This window comes from Fomitopsis serialis (assembly GCF_022376445.1).
Source record: "Fomitopsis serialis strain Sig1Antser10 chromosome Unknown B0H18scaffold_58, whole genome shotgun sequence".
In the NCBI taxonomy this organism is placed as follows: Eukaryota; Fungi; Basidiomycota; class Agaricomycetes; order Polyporales; family Fomitopsidaceae; genus Fomitopsis; species Fomitopsis serialis.
Genome location: NW_025955018.1, coordinates 206,544 through 221,515, shown reverse-complemented (window position 1 = coordinate 221,515; position 14,972 = coordinate 206,544). Strand labels below are relative to the sequence as shown.

At 56.5% G+C, this 14,972-nt stretch overlaps 5 protein-coding genes across 5 annotated transcripts; 4 read left to right on the top strand and 1 right to left on the bottom strand.

Annotated features, from left to right (window-relative positions):
• Positions 1-409: 409 nt before the first annotated feature.
• Positions 410-1,985, top strand: B0H18DRAFT_1121274 (Clavaminate synthase-like protein; the record flags this gene model as incomplete). The annotated part of the gene is made up of 11 exons (XM_048034304.1): positions 410-473; positions 532-674; positions 734-859; positions 912-954; positions 1,000-1,111; positions 1,167-1,246; positions 1,298-1,313; positions 1,370-1,431; positions 1,486-1,589; positions 1,645-1,826; positions 1,886-1,985. 11 exons carry the CDS (start codon positions 410-412, stop codon positions 1,983-1,985), a joined length of 1,032 nt encoding a protein of 343 aa, XP_047891005.1.
• A 1,333-nt stretch (positions 1,986-3,318) lies between these two features.
• On the top strand, positions 3,319-5,301 carry B0H18DRAFT_1020322 (uncharacterized protein). The gene is made up of 10 exons (XM_048029479.1): positions 3,319-3,444; positions 3,507-3,609; positions 3,748-3,812; positions 3,866-4,004; positions 4,043-4,084; positions 4,136-4,230; positions 4,326-4,387; positions 4,501-4,565; positions 4,623-4,726; positions 4,780-5,301. Exons 2-10 carry the CDS (start codon positions 3,540-3,542, stop codon positions 5,170-5,172), a joined length of 1,035 nt encoding a protein of 344 aa, XP_047891004.1. The 5' UTR covers positions 3,319-3,444; positions 3,507-3,539; the 3' UTR covers positions 5,173-5,301.
• A 203-nt stretch (positions 5,302-5,504) lies between these two features.
• Positions 5,505-7,672, top strand: B0H18DRAFT_1020320 (uncharacterized protein). The gene is made up of 3 exons (XM_048029478.1): positions 5,505-6,386; positions 6,437-7,329; positions 7,386-7,672. The coding sequence occupies exons 1-3, from the start codon at positions 5,561-5,563 to the stop codon at positions 7,566-7,568; spliced, it is 1,902 nt and encodes a 633-aa protein (XP_047891003.1). The 5' UTR covers positions 5,505-5,560; the 3' UTR covers positions 7,569-7,672.
• Positions 7,673-9,825: 2,153 nt separating this feature from the next.
• On the top strand, positions 9,826-11,280 carry B0H18DRAFT_1095614 (taurine catabolism dioxygenase TauD, TfdA family-domain-containing protein; the record flags this gene model as incomplete). The annotated part of the gene is made up of 4 exons (XM_048032423.1): positions 9,826-10,010; positions 10,177-10,824; positions 10,848-11,217; positions 11,252-11,280. Exons 1-4 carry the CDS (start codon positions 9,885-9,887, stop codon positions 11,278-11,280), a joined length of 1,173 nt encoding a protein of 390 aa, XP_047891002.1. The 5' UTR covers positions 9,826-9,884.
• A 132-nt stretch (positions 11,281-11,412) lies between these two features.
• Positions 11,413-14,475, bottom strand: B0H18DRAFT_1095613 (glycoside hydrolase superfamily; the record flags this gene model as incomplete). Its single annotated transcript, XM_048032422.1, has 15 exons — positions 11,413-11,511; positions 11,546-11,617; positions 11,665-12,049; positions 12,100-12,195; positions 12,243-12,394; positions 12,447-12,516; positions 12,568-12,629; positions 12,763-13,058; positions 13,115-13,202; positions 13,257-13,419; positions 13,482-13,671; positions 13,731-13,802; positions 13,921-14,048; positions 14,130-14,343; positions 14,367-14,475. The coding sequence occupies 15 exons, from the start codon at positions 14,473-14,475 to the stop codon at positions 11,413-11,415; spliced, it is 2,196 nt and encodes a 731-aa protein (XP_047891001.1).
• Between the last annotated feature and the right edge of the window lie 497 nt (positions 14,476-14,972).

Genomic DNA, 14,972 nt, shown 5'->3' with positions numbered 1-14,972 from the left:
AATTTGAACGTCATGCTAGTGATGGACGATCAACTTACGACTCGTATGTCGTGAACGTTCACGCGCATGTCGAGTAGCAGCCTGAGTGCTGATCTCGTTGAATGAGCAGCAGTGACTGGACTGTGCTACAAGGTCGAGAGCAATAATGGCTGTCACGGGGCCTCCATGGTGCTCATCCTACCTCCGAATGACGTGCGTTCCGAGAAGACGTGGTGGATACGCTACATCGTATCTACAGAATCACTGCAATCGTGCGACACTCAGACTCGCGAGCACGACAGACTCATGTGCCTACAGAACTCATCCACCGGGATGCCGGAACATCATTAGCGATATCTGGACGTGCCCAGGATATATAGGACCCTAAGTGGTGGCAATGACGGACAGCTTCGTCTGAACTTTGATTACGATGCCTGCCACCGTCCTTCCTCCCGTCCCCCATTATGTGCCTGCTCCCCAGACGAAGGAACCTTGTGAGCCCTGTGGGCTGTGCTTGAGGCTCAATCACTATCGCGGCGTCAAACCTCCCAGTGGAATATGCAGACCTGACTATTATAGATTTGTCGAAGGCGGACACGTATGAAGGGCGGACGAAGCTCGCGGTACAGCTTCGAGATGCAATGGTCACGCAAGGCTTCTTCTACGTGATCAATCACGGGCTCACTCAGGCTCAGGTACGTCTACAATGCGGCAGGCAGGTATACAGAAACAATCTGACTTGGATGGTCTACAGAACGAGCGCATCTTTGACGTCGCTGACATACCCTTCTCGGCTGTATCAGACGAAGAGAAAAGGACCTACGTGGCCAATATCAAAGCCACGGGGTCGTACCAAGGATATAAACCCAGACAATACTGGGTACCTATTCACGCTACTATATATCACGGATGTGCAGCTGATGTCGTGTTAGCATATCGACGCTGGTGTCCACGACCAGATAGAGCATTATAACAGTAAGTTCCGTCTACTGATCCTTCGCATGCACTCAACACTTGCAGTCAACCGCGATGTCACGAAGAAGCTACATCCGCAAGCGTTGCGGCCTCTCATACCTGAAATAGAGGCATTTGCAAAGTTCAACCACTTTCACGTCTTACATCCTCTACTCAGGTGCGGCTATTACAGACACTGCCATCACGGGCTCCCAACTGAATGCACTTCTCAGGCTGTTCGCGCTCGGTCTCGAACTGCCAGAGGACACCTTCGTCAACATCCACGAATATGATGCAGCCGGCGAATCGTATGGTAAGCCGCGCGTCTGTATGGTCATCAGCATCTCACTGTATCCGCCAACAGTCCGATTCATGAAATAGTAAGTCGTCTTTAGACTTCAATGTTCCTTTGGTTGGATGATGATCGATTCAACAGCTATCCCAGGACCCAAGATGAAGAGACGAAGACGAAGAATGTGTGGTTAAAGGGACACACGGGTGAGTTGTCACGCCACAACTGTGGTTTATTGGGCCTCAAACTGTCTCCACAAGACTTTGGGAGCGTCAGCATACTCTGGAGCCAGCCCGTCGCTTCACTGCAAATTCTTTCTCCAGATGGCAAGTGGAAGAACATCAAGCACATAGATAATGCCCTGGTTGGACTATGTTCATGCGCGACAATGAATGGTACTCATACCCGATACACTCTAGGTGGTCAACGCGGGCGACGCGATGGACTTCCTGTCTGGAGGTTTCTACAAGGGTACCGTCCACCGCGTCATTCAGCCTCCTCCCGATCAGCAGGGCTACACCCGCCTGGGCGTTTTCTACTTTTGCATGCCGAATGACGACACCAAATTGTCCCCTTCGCCGAGAGCCCGGTCCTGCAGAGGGTCGGCATTCAGCGGCGCTGCGAAGACGCCGACGCGCCTTCTATGGAGGCGTGGCGCAGAAGCAGGACGAGCGCGTATGGGCAGACAGAGCTGAAGGCGAAGGAGAAGGGTGTCGAGGAAGAGATCATAAACGGGGTGGTCGTGAAGCATTGGAACTAGGACGTGCTGCGGAGTCACTGATAATGTTCATTAGACGAGTATCTTGCGCAAAAGATGTGAGTTTGTATTGCCTATCCATGAACTGCCGAAACTCAGGTTCGCACAGCCGGTGTTCCGCGATAGCCATTGGTGCATGCTTGTTGGACTCTACGAAGACCACCCAGCCACTCGCCTACTATGTGGCTTTCGGAATTTGAAACTACTTTGAATTCATAACACACGTTGGGTTACGACTCATCTCTTTGAATGGCCTTGCGTTGCCGACGCAGACGCCCTCGAGGGAAAGGGGAGCAACCTTGCGAAGCCTGAGCTGAGTTTGCTCCTCGGTTCGCGGCACTGAAGATCTTGATAGGGCCGTACGGTGCGAAGGGTCAGACAACAGACCCTTCTCGGGAGTCTCGACTCGGAGCAAACCTGATTGCGCATGTACTACAAGTCAGGAGTGCGCATCAGGAGTGCTCTGCTCTGGGAGCGAGTAATGCTTCCTTAAGTCCTATCAAGTATCCGTCGGCGCACGCCGGGGGCTGCTGTATCGATAGGCACCACGCCGTAAGTCCTCTTCCTCAGTTCACTTCGAAGAATCCGAGATCGTAGGTGGTCATTCCAAATGCTAATCCGGTGACCGTCCCGATGGGTATCGTGGGTTTCTCCGTCATGCATTGCGGCTAAGTAGGAGAGGTTGACCGCAGCCGTTCGGTGATACACTGGCAGAGGTGGGTACTATGCTACTACCAACGAATAAACTTGACGCCTTGCTGACTTCTTCGCAATTGCGTCCTGATGCATAGGAATCGTCCTTGACGCTGACCATCCAGGTTCTCGCAGGTTCTTTCTGGGTACAAACAACTAAAGTCAGTTCCCGGCGCCTCACCGGTAGATACAACGACTCACCACCTCGACGAATGGTTCTGCGTAGGTCATGATCAGCTGCGCGACGATAAGACGACATCATGCGGCACCTCCAGTTCGGGCTCAGCGATACCAGTCCAGCAGAGCGGTGGCTTTGCGCTCAATGTACGCATCACGCGGGGCTATCTAGTTATCGCAGCCTCATCCAAGTAAGCGAACATTCTGGCGTAGGGTGTCTCCACTCACTTTGGACGATATTGAAAAGTACGCGAAAGGGGCGTTGCGCTCGTTGTGGCCGGCGAATGGCCATCGCTGGATGGTCCCCTCGGAGTGCTACTCAACCCGCGGGTGCGTCATTTGTGTCATCTACCGAGCTTGGATCGAGGGCGGAACGTTTGTTCCCTTTCAGGTGCTTTACGTGTACAGTTTACCCTCTCTTCCCCTCCCGAGTCGCTGTTCTATACAGATGCGTTCTCCACGATAGAACAATCCTTCGGCCGCAGACGCTGCTCGCCTTCCCGTCGGACCGTGCAATAGCTACTTCTGGCCCCTCCGAAGCCTTGAGCAATGTGTTCGTAATATGCACCTCGAGCTCAGCGAACGATACCAGGTGCGCACGCCGACCACATAAATCATGGAGGGCGGGCCTATCAACCTGCATCTACCCTCTAGATACTTTCGACCCGACCCAAGACAGTACCCAGCATGCCAGTCCCCGTCCCCGTAGCTGCCTCGATCCCCCAGTACCCCAGGGTTCCCGTGACGAAGGAAAATCGTGTGTAGCGTCTCCTGCTGTAAAACAGACGGGCGCTGACATCGTATCTCGCGCCGTTCAGTCGAGTATGCTGGCCTCCCGATCATCGACCTGTCGAAGGCCGACACCTATGAGGGCCGCATGGAACTTGCTAAAAAGTGACAGAGGCTATGACAACAATAGGATTCTTCTATGTCATCAACCATGGGCTCACGCAGGCTCAGGTAAGCGACGATCGTCCCCTTGACCGTGCGCTTCTCTGATGACATCCTCTTAGAATGACCGCATCTTCGACATCGCCAACGTCGCGTTCGACCACGTCTCTGAACAGGAGAAGCAGGCTTACACGACATCCTTTGAGAAGACTGGACAGTACCTCGGTTACAAGCCTCGCCAGCAATGGGTATGGTTGGCTCGTACCGTCACTGAGTCCATGCTCATGGAGTACTACTAGCATATAAAGGCGGCGTTAGCGACCAGATCGAACAGTATAACAGTGCGTCTGCACCACAGTCTGCGTAGTCGTCCACTGATCTAGTGTCGATAGTTGATCACGATATCATGAAGGATGAACACCCCAAGCCCCTCCGGCCCTTCCTCTCTGAAATAGATGCGTTCTCCCGTCACTGTCATCACTACGTTGTTCACAACATCCTGAGGTGAGTTTACTTGATGACATTGCAATGGCGTGTTGACGTCAGAATGTGCGTGTCTAGAATATTGGCTATCGGATGGAGCTCCCCGAGGACACTCTCGTCAACGTTCACCAGTTCTCAGAGAGTAATGAGTCTGCTGGTAGGTGTAGCGCTATTGTTGCGAGAAAATTACCGACGCCCAAACCCTATTAGCGCGCTTCATGAAATAGTAAGGGCTCGCCTGTGGGAGTCATCCAATAGACTCACCCTGACACAGCTTCCCTCGCACCCAAGATGAGGAGGTCAAGACTGACGGAGTTGGCTCAAAGGGCACACAGGTGTGTTTCTCAGCGTTGTCGGACATGGTGCGAACTTGGGCCCACAACGTCGATCTTGCAGACATCGGCAGCATTTCCGTCCTCTGGAGCCAGCCAATCTCGGCGCTGCAGATCCTCGGTCAAGATGGCAAGTGGCGCTGGATCCGCCACATTGACAATGCTCTCGTATGTACCACGGCTATATCATGATGTCCGCAGTGAATAACGTTTTGCCACAGGTGATCAACGCGGGCGACGTGATGGAGTTCCTCTCCGGCGGGTTCTACAAGGCAACCATCCACCGCGTCGTCCAGCCGCCCGCCGACCAGCGCGGGTACGAACGTCTCGGCGTCTTCTATTTCTGCAAGGCGGATGACAACTTGAAGCTCGTGCCCTTCTCGGAGAGTCCGGTCCTCCAGCGGGTGGGGATCAAGCGGCTCTGCGAGGACAAGGACGCGCCAACGATGTTGGAGTGGCGCAAGAGCCGCACAGCGGGCTACGGCGTGGCGGAGCTGAAGTTGAATTCGAACAGCGGACACGAGGAGGAGGTCGTCGAGGGGGTTCTCGTCACGCATTACAATAAATCTGTCTCTGTCACGGCGGTCGTCACTCACGTATACGTAGAAGTTTGAACCTGAAGTGTATAAATAGTGTTGAAGCTGTACGACAATTCGGCATCAGAGTTCATCCTACACTACAGTCCGAGACAATGCTGCAGTCGCCCCGTGTTTATGAGGCTTAAAGACATAAAACAGTGCTCCCCTGGAATCGCGCACGAAGAGCACTGAGACCGAGTCAGTAAATTACTGTACAGTAATATAGTAAATATTAAGTTACAGTAAATGGTATACCGTGTATAATATATACGTTGTGTATTGTCTTCAAGCGCGCTGTTATTTAGCATTGCTAAGGCTGCATTACTTAAGACTCATTTCCATATACATTGTTTCTGCACCACTTCATTCCGAAATAGCTACAGCCACTTTCTCTGCTACTACTCACTCGCCGTCGTCAGAGACGATGAGCTCGGACTCTGAGCCTGCTGGTCACCGCGTCGACAAAGGGAAGGGACGCGCACGCTCTCCTGATCCAACAGAAAGCACGCCGCTCCTCGGTTCTACAAGCGGATCATACATATCCAGCGTCGACCCCGAGAGCCCGCCACACACTCGCCGCCTCTATTCGAGACTGCTCACTGTTTTCCTCGCTTCGCTGTCGCTATGCTTTCTTGCTCTGCTTCTCTTGATTATCATCATACTCTCGTATCGGGCACGCGCGGTGAGTGCCTCGCCGGACGAGATTATACGACATGCACTCGTGCTGCGTGGCCCGGATCGTGTAGACGTCCTGAATACGACAGGAGACGGAGGAATATGGATGAAGATTCACGGGCGAGTTGGGATCGATGCTGGGCACGTCGCAGGAGTGAACACGGCCGAAGGAGATAGTCTTGTCGGGGACGCGTGGAAAGCCATTGGCCGCTGGGGCATTCGACGGCTAGACAAGGTTTCCGTAAACCTATCTACCATTGCTGTCGTGCCGGAGGGTGACCCCGGCAATACACTCACAACTATCACTTTGCCGCCGCTGGAGCTAGCTCTCACCGCGAACCCACCGTCAGACAACAGTTGGCTGACCCCAGTCGCGATACCAGTCCTCATCCGCCCTACAAAGGATGCGAAGACGCTGATGCGGTTCGTGCGCCAGAGCTGGAAAGAGGGGACAATACGGGTGCAAGCGTCCATAGAGCAGGTCAATGTGACTGGTGGTGGCCTCTCCGACGGCGGCTGGCGGCGACGGGTACGGATCTCGCACTCCGACATCCAGACGGCGGTACACATATCCAGTGTGTCCTCTCTCCTCTGGTCTCTCTTGTTCTAGCAGTAACGCGCGTAGTCCCCCGCTTGCCAGGCCTGCCCCACCCAGGAGACGACCTCCCGGATGCTTCTCAATTCGTCAACCTAGAATCATTTCTTATCAAATCTGCTAACGACACACTCACTATTTCTGCAAACGCAATCATCACGAACCCTATTCAATCTTCCCTCAACGCAACTGTACCTTCTCTCCCCTTCATTGTCTATCTCCCTCCCAATGGCACATCGCCGCCCGTGCCTCTAGCCCACGTACAGTCACCGCCCTTTGCCTTCTCCTATGGAAACATCAGCCTGGCCCTCACTGGGGTGGTTCTCCCCCTACCGCGCAACGCATCAGGCGCGCTTTCCGACTTCCTCGGCGCGTACGTCTCCGCGCACGACGCGGACATCCTGCTCGAGACGACGCTCCTTCCCGACGTGCGCGTCCCGACGAGGTTCCCCGCGCCGCACCCGCCGCCGCAGATCCTGCACGACGTCAAGATCAAGGACATGAAGGTCAAGCCCGTCGGCCAGGGCATGGTCGCGAGCGGGACCGTGCTCGCGCGCGTCGTACTCCCGCCCGGGATCGAGGTCGGCATCGACGTCGTGCGCGTGTTCCCGGACGTGCTCGTCTACGACGGCGAGGTGCCCGAGGGCGGGGCGCGCGTCGAGCGTAGGCCCGATTTCAAGGTGCTGAACTTCCCGGTGGACGATGGCGACCGAGACGTCCCGCCGCAGCCCCCGCTGCCGGACCCCCTGCCCGAACGCGCGTTCGCGCATATCCGCCCGGACGACTGGCTGCCCGCGCTGAGCGTGCCGGGCGAGCAGGGCCCCGGGGAGGGCACGGTCGTGAACGTGACTGCGGAAATTGTGGAGGTGCCGCTGGAGGTGCTCCCGGGGCGCGAACGCGAGTTCAGCAACTTCGTGTCGAAGGTACGCCGCTCTCTCTTACGGTGTACGCTGGATAGACGTCTCATGCCCACGTGTAGGTTGTGTTCGGGACGCAGGGCGCGCTCGCGGGCCTGCAGGGCGAGGCCGCTGTTGCGGTGCACGTGAACGGGCTGCCCTTCGAGAACGGGCGCGACGGCGAGATGCAATTGACGGGGCTCCCCTTCAAGGGCAACGTGCGGATCGGCAAACGGAGCATGCTCGACGGGTCGCTCATGGACTGAATCTCTACGGGACTGTGTATATGTAGCTCGTTATTATCCGTACGGAGCTTTGTGTAGTATATAGATGTACAGTCACGCGTATTCCTGGTGCTCAGCATTGATATATGATGCGGTCATGTACCGTATCCAAACTTCCGGTCGCCACGAAGGCTTTTCCCGGTTGCAGTGCATGGGTGAAATGCATGCTTGATCCAGAGGGGGCACAACTCTCAATACATACCAGTGGTGTGCCAAGTATCATAGAGGCGACGAAGAGCGGGGACGATGGTATCACAGGAAACAGCGTGTAAGCACAATGTGCGAGCAGAGGGTGCTCTGGTGCACAGTAGATTGTCAGGCATAATGACACAACGCAAGCTATAGTACAGCAGCCAAATCCTAGATGTGATATATGTGGAGGTAATGATTACAGCGAGCGAGAAGCAGAATGATAGCTATACAGTGGGGATTGGAACACTGCGCAAGAAAGCACGAGTGATAGTGACAACAAACACAACGTATCGAACGCAGTCGCGACAACGACGATGGGATCATGGATATGTAGGTGGGATGGATGACCATCCTGCGCGCGGTAAGGCGAGGACGTACCGGCGATACTTGAATAGCGCACTCGACACGGACGTGGTGCTTACATGCTTGGCTGCGTGGACCGACGAGAAATGGTGGTCAGCAAAGAACAGACAGAGGGACAGACAGAGAAGAGGGCATGGCTCACCGTGTTCTCGATTTGGAGCCTAAGCTGCTGCAGTTGGAGCTCTAGGGACCGCGCTCGTGCCTCTGCCTCCATCGCTCGCCTCTCTGACTCCTGCTTGTGCCTCTTTGCCTCCTGCTCACACCTCTCTGCCTCCTGTGTCGCCCTCTCCAGCTCAGCTGTATCCATTTTCTGCATCTTTGCAGCAGCCTGGGCTTCGACCACTCATCGTTTGGCCTCATACTTCGGCCTGAACACCCAGGCCTCAGTGGACAGTACACTCCATGTGCAGCACACCAAATACACTGCCCTGGTGCCTGATCTGGGCAGTGTAGTTGGTGTGCTGCGAATAGAGCGCACGGTCCACCCCACAGACAATAACCTCTCCAATGCATCCAGCATCTCCGTCAAGAGCTCCTCCTCTCCCGGGATGGTCACTACGGAAGACAATGTCTCTGCAAAGAGAGGCCACACCTCAGTGTACAGCACCAGGCCAACCGTGGTGATGTACAGTTCGTGGATTGTCCTGATCTTGTATCAGGCCTCGTCATCATTGCTGGCGGTGAGCCGCTCGTTGTGTGGCTCGATGAGCCTCTTCAGGCGGAGGGTGTCGGCTTGGAGAGACATGAAAGGGGATCAGATCCGGAGACACAAGAAGGACACGGGGCGGAGGCGTTTGAAGTGCATAGTGGAGGAGAGATGGGACGGTAGATATGTATGGCAAGCGCAGACGCAGAGGCTGCGTTGGACCGAACGCAGTCGCGGACTCGCGGGAGACACGAGGCTTGGAATCGCAGCGTGTGCCAGCGGGCGCTCGACGCGTCCCACGACGCGGTCACGCGCTCGTCTCAATCCGTTCGCGCGTAAGCCGAGCGAATCCACTCACACTTCCTGATCTCACGAAAATGCAGTCCTCGTTCTCTCGGAGACACTCGTCGCGATCAGCGATGGAGGAGACCCGGATACCGGATACACCTTGAAGACAGCTCTGAATAACCCATGCATGCACTGGCTCATACTAGCCAGTATGCTAACATTGCCTCGAACAATTTCTCAAATCCTACAACTATACCCTCAAACGTGAAACGTGAGCCCTCCCCACATCACTGCACTGCTGAATCGCATCCTTAGGAGATCAGCGCGCCATGCTGTTGCAGCACTACTTACTGCAATTGATTGCATATGAGTGCGATTCACCCGATGTGGGCGATCATCTACCTGTCCCCAAAGCTCTCGCGCTGGTCTTCCGTGGGTAGATCCTCAATGCGGCCATCTTGACAAGACAGCGAATCGCAGATCGACGCCGACCTAGATGTTACGCCATAGCCAGGCCCTCTGCCCGAGCAGGATCCCGCTTAAACAAGGGTACTCGTGGACGTGCACCCTGCGAATATGTGGAGGTGCCGCACTGAGGGAACTGCGAGCTTAGTCGAAGGCACGCTAATCGGCTTTTACGATGTTGTACAGTGGGATTGGTTGGTACATATATCGATATCGATGCCCAGTTACAGGCTGGGGCGTTTATACCGATTATAAGTACCAAATGGGATAGGTAAAGGCCCGGCGCGACTCTACATGTCTCAAAGTCCGTACCATCTGCACGGACTCACTCTCCACGTACTCTCATGTCCACTACTGTCACTGGCCGTATTGTCACAGCTTGCGCCAGCTTTTGCTCCGGAGAATCCTACCACGAGAATCATGAGCAATGCCGGAGGCCCCTGTCACTGGTACCGGTCACAGGATCGAAGGTGAGCGGTCGTCCGACGGACTGACTGTCCACCCAACGTCCAGTGAGCTGCAAGACGATGCGCACCATGCGGGCTAGCATTCTCGGAGGCCTCAGACATCTCGGTGTCGCAGGTACTCGACGGTCGTCTCCCATTATGCCTCGACGTCGAGCGATCATCTACCAAGTCTGTCCACAATGGCTCCCTGCTTCCTTACCGATGGCTGCGCGACTCCTGTCAGTGCCCGAGCTGCGTCCACCCATCGACACGCCAGAAACTGCACAGGACGTCGGACATCCCGGCAGACACACTCCCAGCCAGCGACGGAGTGCGTGTGTCCAACGGCAGCGTGGAGATAACCTGGGCGTCCGGGCACGTATCACACTATCCGAAGACCTTCCTCGAGCTCTACGCCTCGCCAAAGAGGCTGCGCGCGTTCCACCAGGAGGTCGCCGCGAAGCGATGGGACGGGGTCGCCATCCGGTCCGTGAGCAACCTCTTCCTGCCGTACGCCAGTCTGCAGGCCCCGGCGGGGCTGCTTGCGGCGATCACGCAGCTCGCGCGGTATGGCGTGCTCTTCGTCACCAACGTCCCCACCGCGCGCACCTCGAACGACGCCTGCGAGCTGCGCGCGCTCGCGGGGAGCTTCGGCGAGCTCCGCGAGACGTTCTACGGGCAGACGTGGGACGTGAAGAACGTCCCGAACAGCAAGAACATCGCGTACACGAACGTCGACCTCGGCCTGCACATGGACCTCCTCTACTTCCAGCATCCACCACGCTTCCAGATCCTCCACTCCCTCCGGAACCGCGTAGACGGCGGCGCATCCTACTTTGTCGACGCCCTGCACGCGCCGAGACGCTCCGCGAGACGCACCCAGAGGACTTCAGTGTCCTCGCGGATACACCCGTCGCTTTTCACTACATCAACGACGGGCACCACCTGCACCACTCCCACCCCACCATCCAGCTCGCCTCGCCGCAGGCAGATTCCACGCCCGACACACCACGCCCGATCGCACACGTCAACTACTCGCCGCCCTTCCAGGCGCCGCTACCGCTCTCCACGCCTCCTGTGTTCTATCCTGCTCTCGAGCGCTTCGTCGGTCTGCTGGAAGACCCTGCCTTGCGCTTCGAGTACCTGATGCGCGAAGGCGATGCGGTCGTATTCGACAACCGCCGAGTGCTGCATGCGCGCACCGCGTTCAAGGACCGCGAGGGAGACTCTGGTGGATGAATTGGGATCCCGAATCGTGGCTGAAGGGTGCTATCTAGAGGCGACGCAGTACTAGAAGAGGCAGGGTCTGCGGAACGCTGCAAGCACATGATAGCGGGTATATACGGACGACCATCTCTACGTGAATCTAGCACTGACATAAATCCGATGTATCAATCTCCACGCACTGTCCCGACTACATATAACTTCAGGCCGTCTCGGAGAGCATGACCAACACGACAGCGATCAAAAACGAGAACAAGAGCACGAAAGCCGCGACGACGTGGGTCCCAAAGTCTCCCAGAAGCTGTTCACCATAACTCCGCCTTGAGCGGCGGCACCACCTTCACCGACACGCGATGGACCTGCCCCGGCGTGAGCGCCGCAGGCTCGATGCTCAGCGTCTGCCGGCTCTCGTCGTAGTGGTACCGGTCGCCGGGTCCAGGCCCTCCACGACGACCTTCCGGTCGTGCGCGATCATCGACGGCAGGTATATCTCCGTGACCTTGCTCGTCAGCTCTGGGTGCGCGTCCGCGGAGGTAGGCGGCCTGTGCACGCTGGGGCTGGCGGGCTCGTCGGCGGAGGGCCCAGGGACGACCCATGCGCACTCGAACGCGCCCGTGTTCATCTCGTACGAGAAGTCTATCGGGATGCCCGCGGTCTTGGCTGGGTACGGCCGGACGAAGGCGCGGAGGATGCGCGCGCCGTTGTCGAGCGTGGGCGACGCTTGCGCGTGGTCGAGCCACATGCCGGTCAGCGCGCGGCGGCGACTGAACCACGAGAAGTTCTCGCCGTTCCAGTCGTCGCCCGTGTGGTCCTCGTTGTCTGGGTTGTAGTTCCACAGCCTGGGGTGGTGCCGTTAGCCGTTGTATCGATTTGGGGGTGAGCGACCTACGTGAAGCCGATGAGAGCGCGGTCTAGCGCGGTGAGCATCGCGTCCATCATGCAGGTCTGCCACTGCCACCTATCCGTCTTGAAAGCCTCGCCTTTGCTGAATGGGACGTTAGTCGATGGTGCGCTTCCAACAGATGGACTTACTTCATATCCATAGGAATACCGCACTCCCCGATGATAACTGGCCTCTCGCCGAGAGAGCGATACCCAGCTTCGACGATGTTTTGGATCTGCAGAGCGAAGTTGTCTCGGGCGCCTCGGTGACCCCAGTAGAAAGCTTTGAGGGGGAACATGCCCTTTCGTACCAGATGTTAGGCACTCTTTAAACGATACGCTTGACATACTTACCCTAGACAATCCTTGCACGTTCACGGTAAAGTTGCCGAAGGCTTTTGTGAACAGCCCGTTCAGATCATACCTAGCTCACATCAGTCATCAACGACGGCTCTTCGAGAGGAGGTTCACGTACCAGTGTGGTGCGTAGATCATGTTCGCAGGTCGTCGCTCGGCCGTCCACGACGCCGGACAGAACTGTGCAGATCATTATCAGTCAACATAAGTTGGTCCACGGACGTGCATCGGCGCACCTCGTTAGGTATAGGCTCAACGAGCACGATCTTCTCGGGGCTCGTTACACCTCTCACCACCTCGCCCACCGCTTCACGAACGGGTAGTAGAAGTCCTCGTACCAGTCGACCTTCCGCCCCGTCATCGGGTCCTTCGTGAAGTAGCTCTCCCTCAGCACCACGCCCTCGTCCTTCCGGCGGTCCCAGCCCCACACGCCGTGCATCTCCCAGATACACAGTCCGTTGGTCGGGCCGTCGTCGCGCCACGCCTTCTGGCGCGCGGTGTTGAGCACTTTCGTGGAGGTGCGCCGCGTGGGCATGGGGAAGGAGCGCGTCCAGAAGCCGACTGTCGCCGGGTGACCAGCGCCGAGCATGAACGATTGGAATGCAGTCGCTGTTCCGTGTGATATCTCAGCGGCTGAGTGAGCTTTACAACGCGCTGGAACTCACGGACATGTCCAAGGTGGAGATCAGTGTTGTAGTCAAACGCGTGCATGGAGTGGAGTTCGACGTAGCCTCGGTGCGGCTCGTTCATAATCTTCCCGTAGCATCTCAGCTGGATGGCGTTACTGCTGCGGAGATGGGTACTGACCTCGAAGCCTAGCACACCTTCCAGATCCCCGACGGCCTGGGCGAGGACTTTCCACATGTTCAGGAAGGCCGTCTGGAGGAACACCTGTATCGAGACCTCTTCTCCTTCCGTGTTCTTGACCCTCAACTTGGGCGCGAATGTGTCGCCTGCCCAGAAACATGTTCTGCAATCCACCGATAACTATCAGTATCGCCCTCGCGCACGGAGTTCAGACATCCGACTCACGCCATGGTAGCAGCAGCGAGCTTCTGGTAGCCGCATGGCCAAAGCCCTCGCTCGTCTTCGATGTGTCCTCCACCCTTCACACCCCTCAGCCATGCGGCGCCCGGTTCCTCGAGACCATGCAGGTCAAAGCCGACCGCCTCCAGTGTCCACGCCGGTGCTCCGGATCCGCCAGAGTAGCGCGACCATACGTCTTGGTGCAAACGACGAAGGCCGTCAAGCCGTACTGCGGAAGGAGAGAAAGGAGATTACGGATGTAGGATAGGTAGTCGGTATCATAGATCCCACTGGAAGTAACAGGGCCATAATACCCAGCACTCGTACCTTGGACTGAAGATACTCACGGTCCTGCATGCTCGACTGCCTCCCAAGTTACCAGGAACCTGACTGTAAGCAGGTGAGATTGAGATGTCAAGTATGGTACGATGTATAAATCACGCACTAAACGTTAAACCCCATCGACGAAGCCTTGCGAAGTGGTCCGGGGCCTCTTCAAGAGGGAATGGTCGTCCGACGAATGTCACATCCGCATGGTTGGCAGGAAAGCTGTCATGGTCGTGGTTCGTTGGCCTTGTCAACGAGAGTAGATGTTAGCGCTACGCCTCGTGCCTCTTCCTAGCTCATCAGCCAGGCGTGGGGTGTATGACGTACGTTTTGCAGTTCCCGGACAAGTTCACGCCGCGGAGGTTGCATACACGTCCGTGCGCGTCGACGAAGTGCCGGCCGTGAATGTACAGCCTCCCACCAGTACCTGCAGCAGACCAGTCGTGCGCAAATGTTTGCTCGGGTGTTTGTGGTCTTGAAGCTTGAGAGGCTGAGCTCCGCTTAACTGGACAATGCCGTCGTAAACGGGACACCGGTAACACTCGTGGAGTTGGGCACTCACACTGCGATTCAGCTCAGCCCGAGGTGTTTCGGCATCAGAGCCTTTGTCATCTGTGACTGATTCAGAGCCGACTAGGATGAAAGATGCCTCAGAGTCTGTCCGAGAGAGCATGTGGTCGGGAGTGAAGCTTGCCAACTGGGTGGCTGCGATGTGGCGTTCAGTAGGATTACCATATTTGGCAGTTTAGACTCGGCAAGTCTCCTGCCTCCTTGTTCTCTGAACACCGTGACACTACTACTGTTTCGTCTCCACCCAGTCTAAGTTGCCTGCATTGCAGCTGAACGGTCGCAGGACTTGGACTTCACTCCGCATGCTACGACAGTCTCGCCGCATCCTCGAGGCCTCCTTGCTACCTGAGGGCTCAGCTCACCCGCACTGCTCCTCCACTCACGCCGACTGCGCCTCCTCATAGTCTGCATTCGCGTCGCGCACTCGTAGATTGCGAGTGCCTAGATGTCTGATCTCCAGCTGAATAGTGTAGGTCATCTTGCTTTTGCTCATGATCACGACTCATCCGTTCACTTAGCATTTCCCTCCTTCCCTCGATGATGCCTCACACGCACAATTCATGCAATGGGATGCCGACGGGCATATCGACATTCACCGGA

Coding starts and splice junctions, on each gene's coding strand:
- B0H18DRAFT_1020322 (XM_048029479.1), top strand. CDS start 3,540: ATGCCAGTCCCCGTCCCCGTAGCTGCCTCGATCCCCCAGTACCCCAGG. Junction 4,231..4,325: donor GTCACTGTCATCACTACGTT/GTTCACAACATC, acceptor TATCGGATGGAG/CTCCCCGAGGACACTCTCGT. Junction 4,566..4,622: donor CTCAAAGGGCACACAGGTGT/GTTTCTCAGCGT, acceptor TCGATCTTGCAG/ACATCGGCAGCATTTCCGTC.
- B0H18DRAFT_1020320 (XM_048029478.1), top strand. CDS start 5,561: ATGAGCTCGGACTCTGAGCCTGCTGGTCACCGCGTCGACAAAGGGAAG. Junction 6,387..6,436: donor GACGGCGGTACACATATCCA/GTGTGTCCTCTC, acceptor TAACGCGCGTAG/TCCCCCGCTTGCCAGGCCTG. Junction 7,330..7,385: donor TCAGCAACTTCGTGTCGAAG/GTACGCCGCTCT, acceptor GCCCACGTGTAG/GTTGTGTTCGGGACGCAGGG.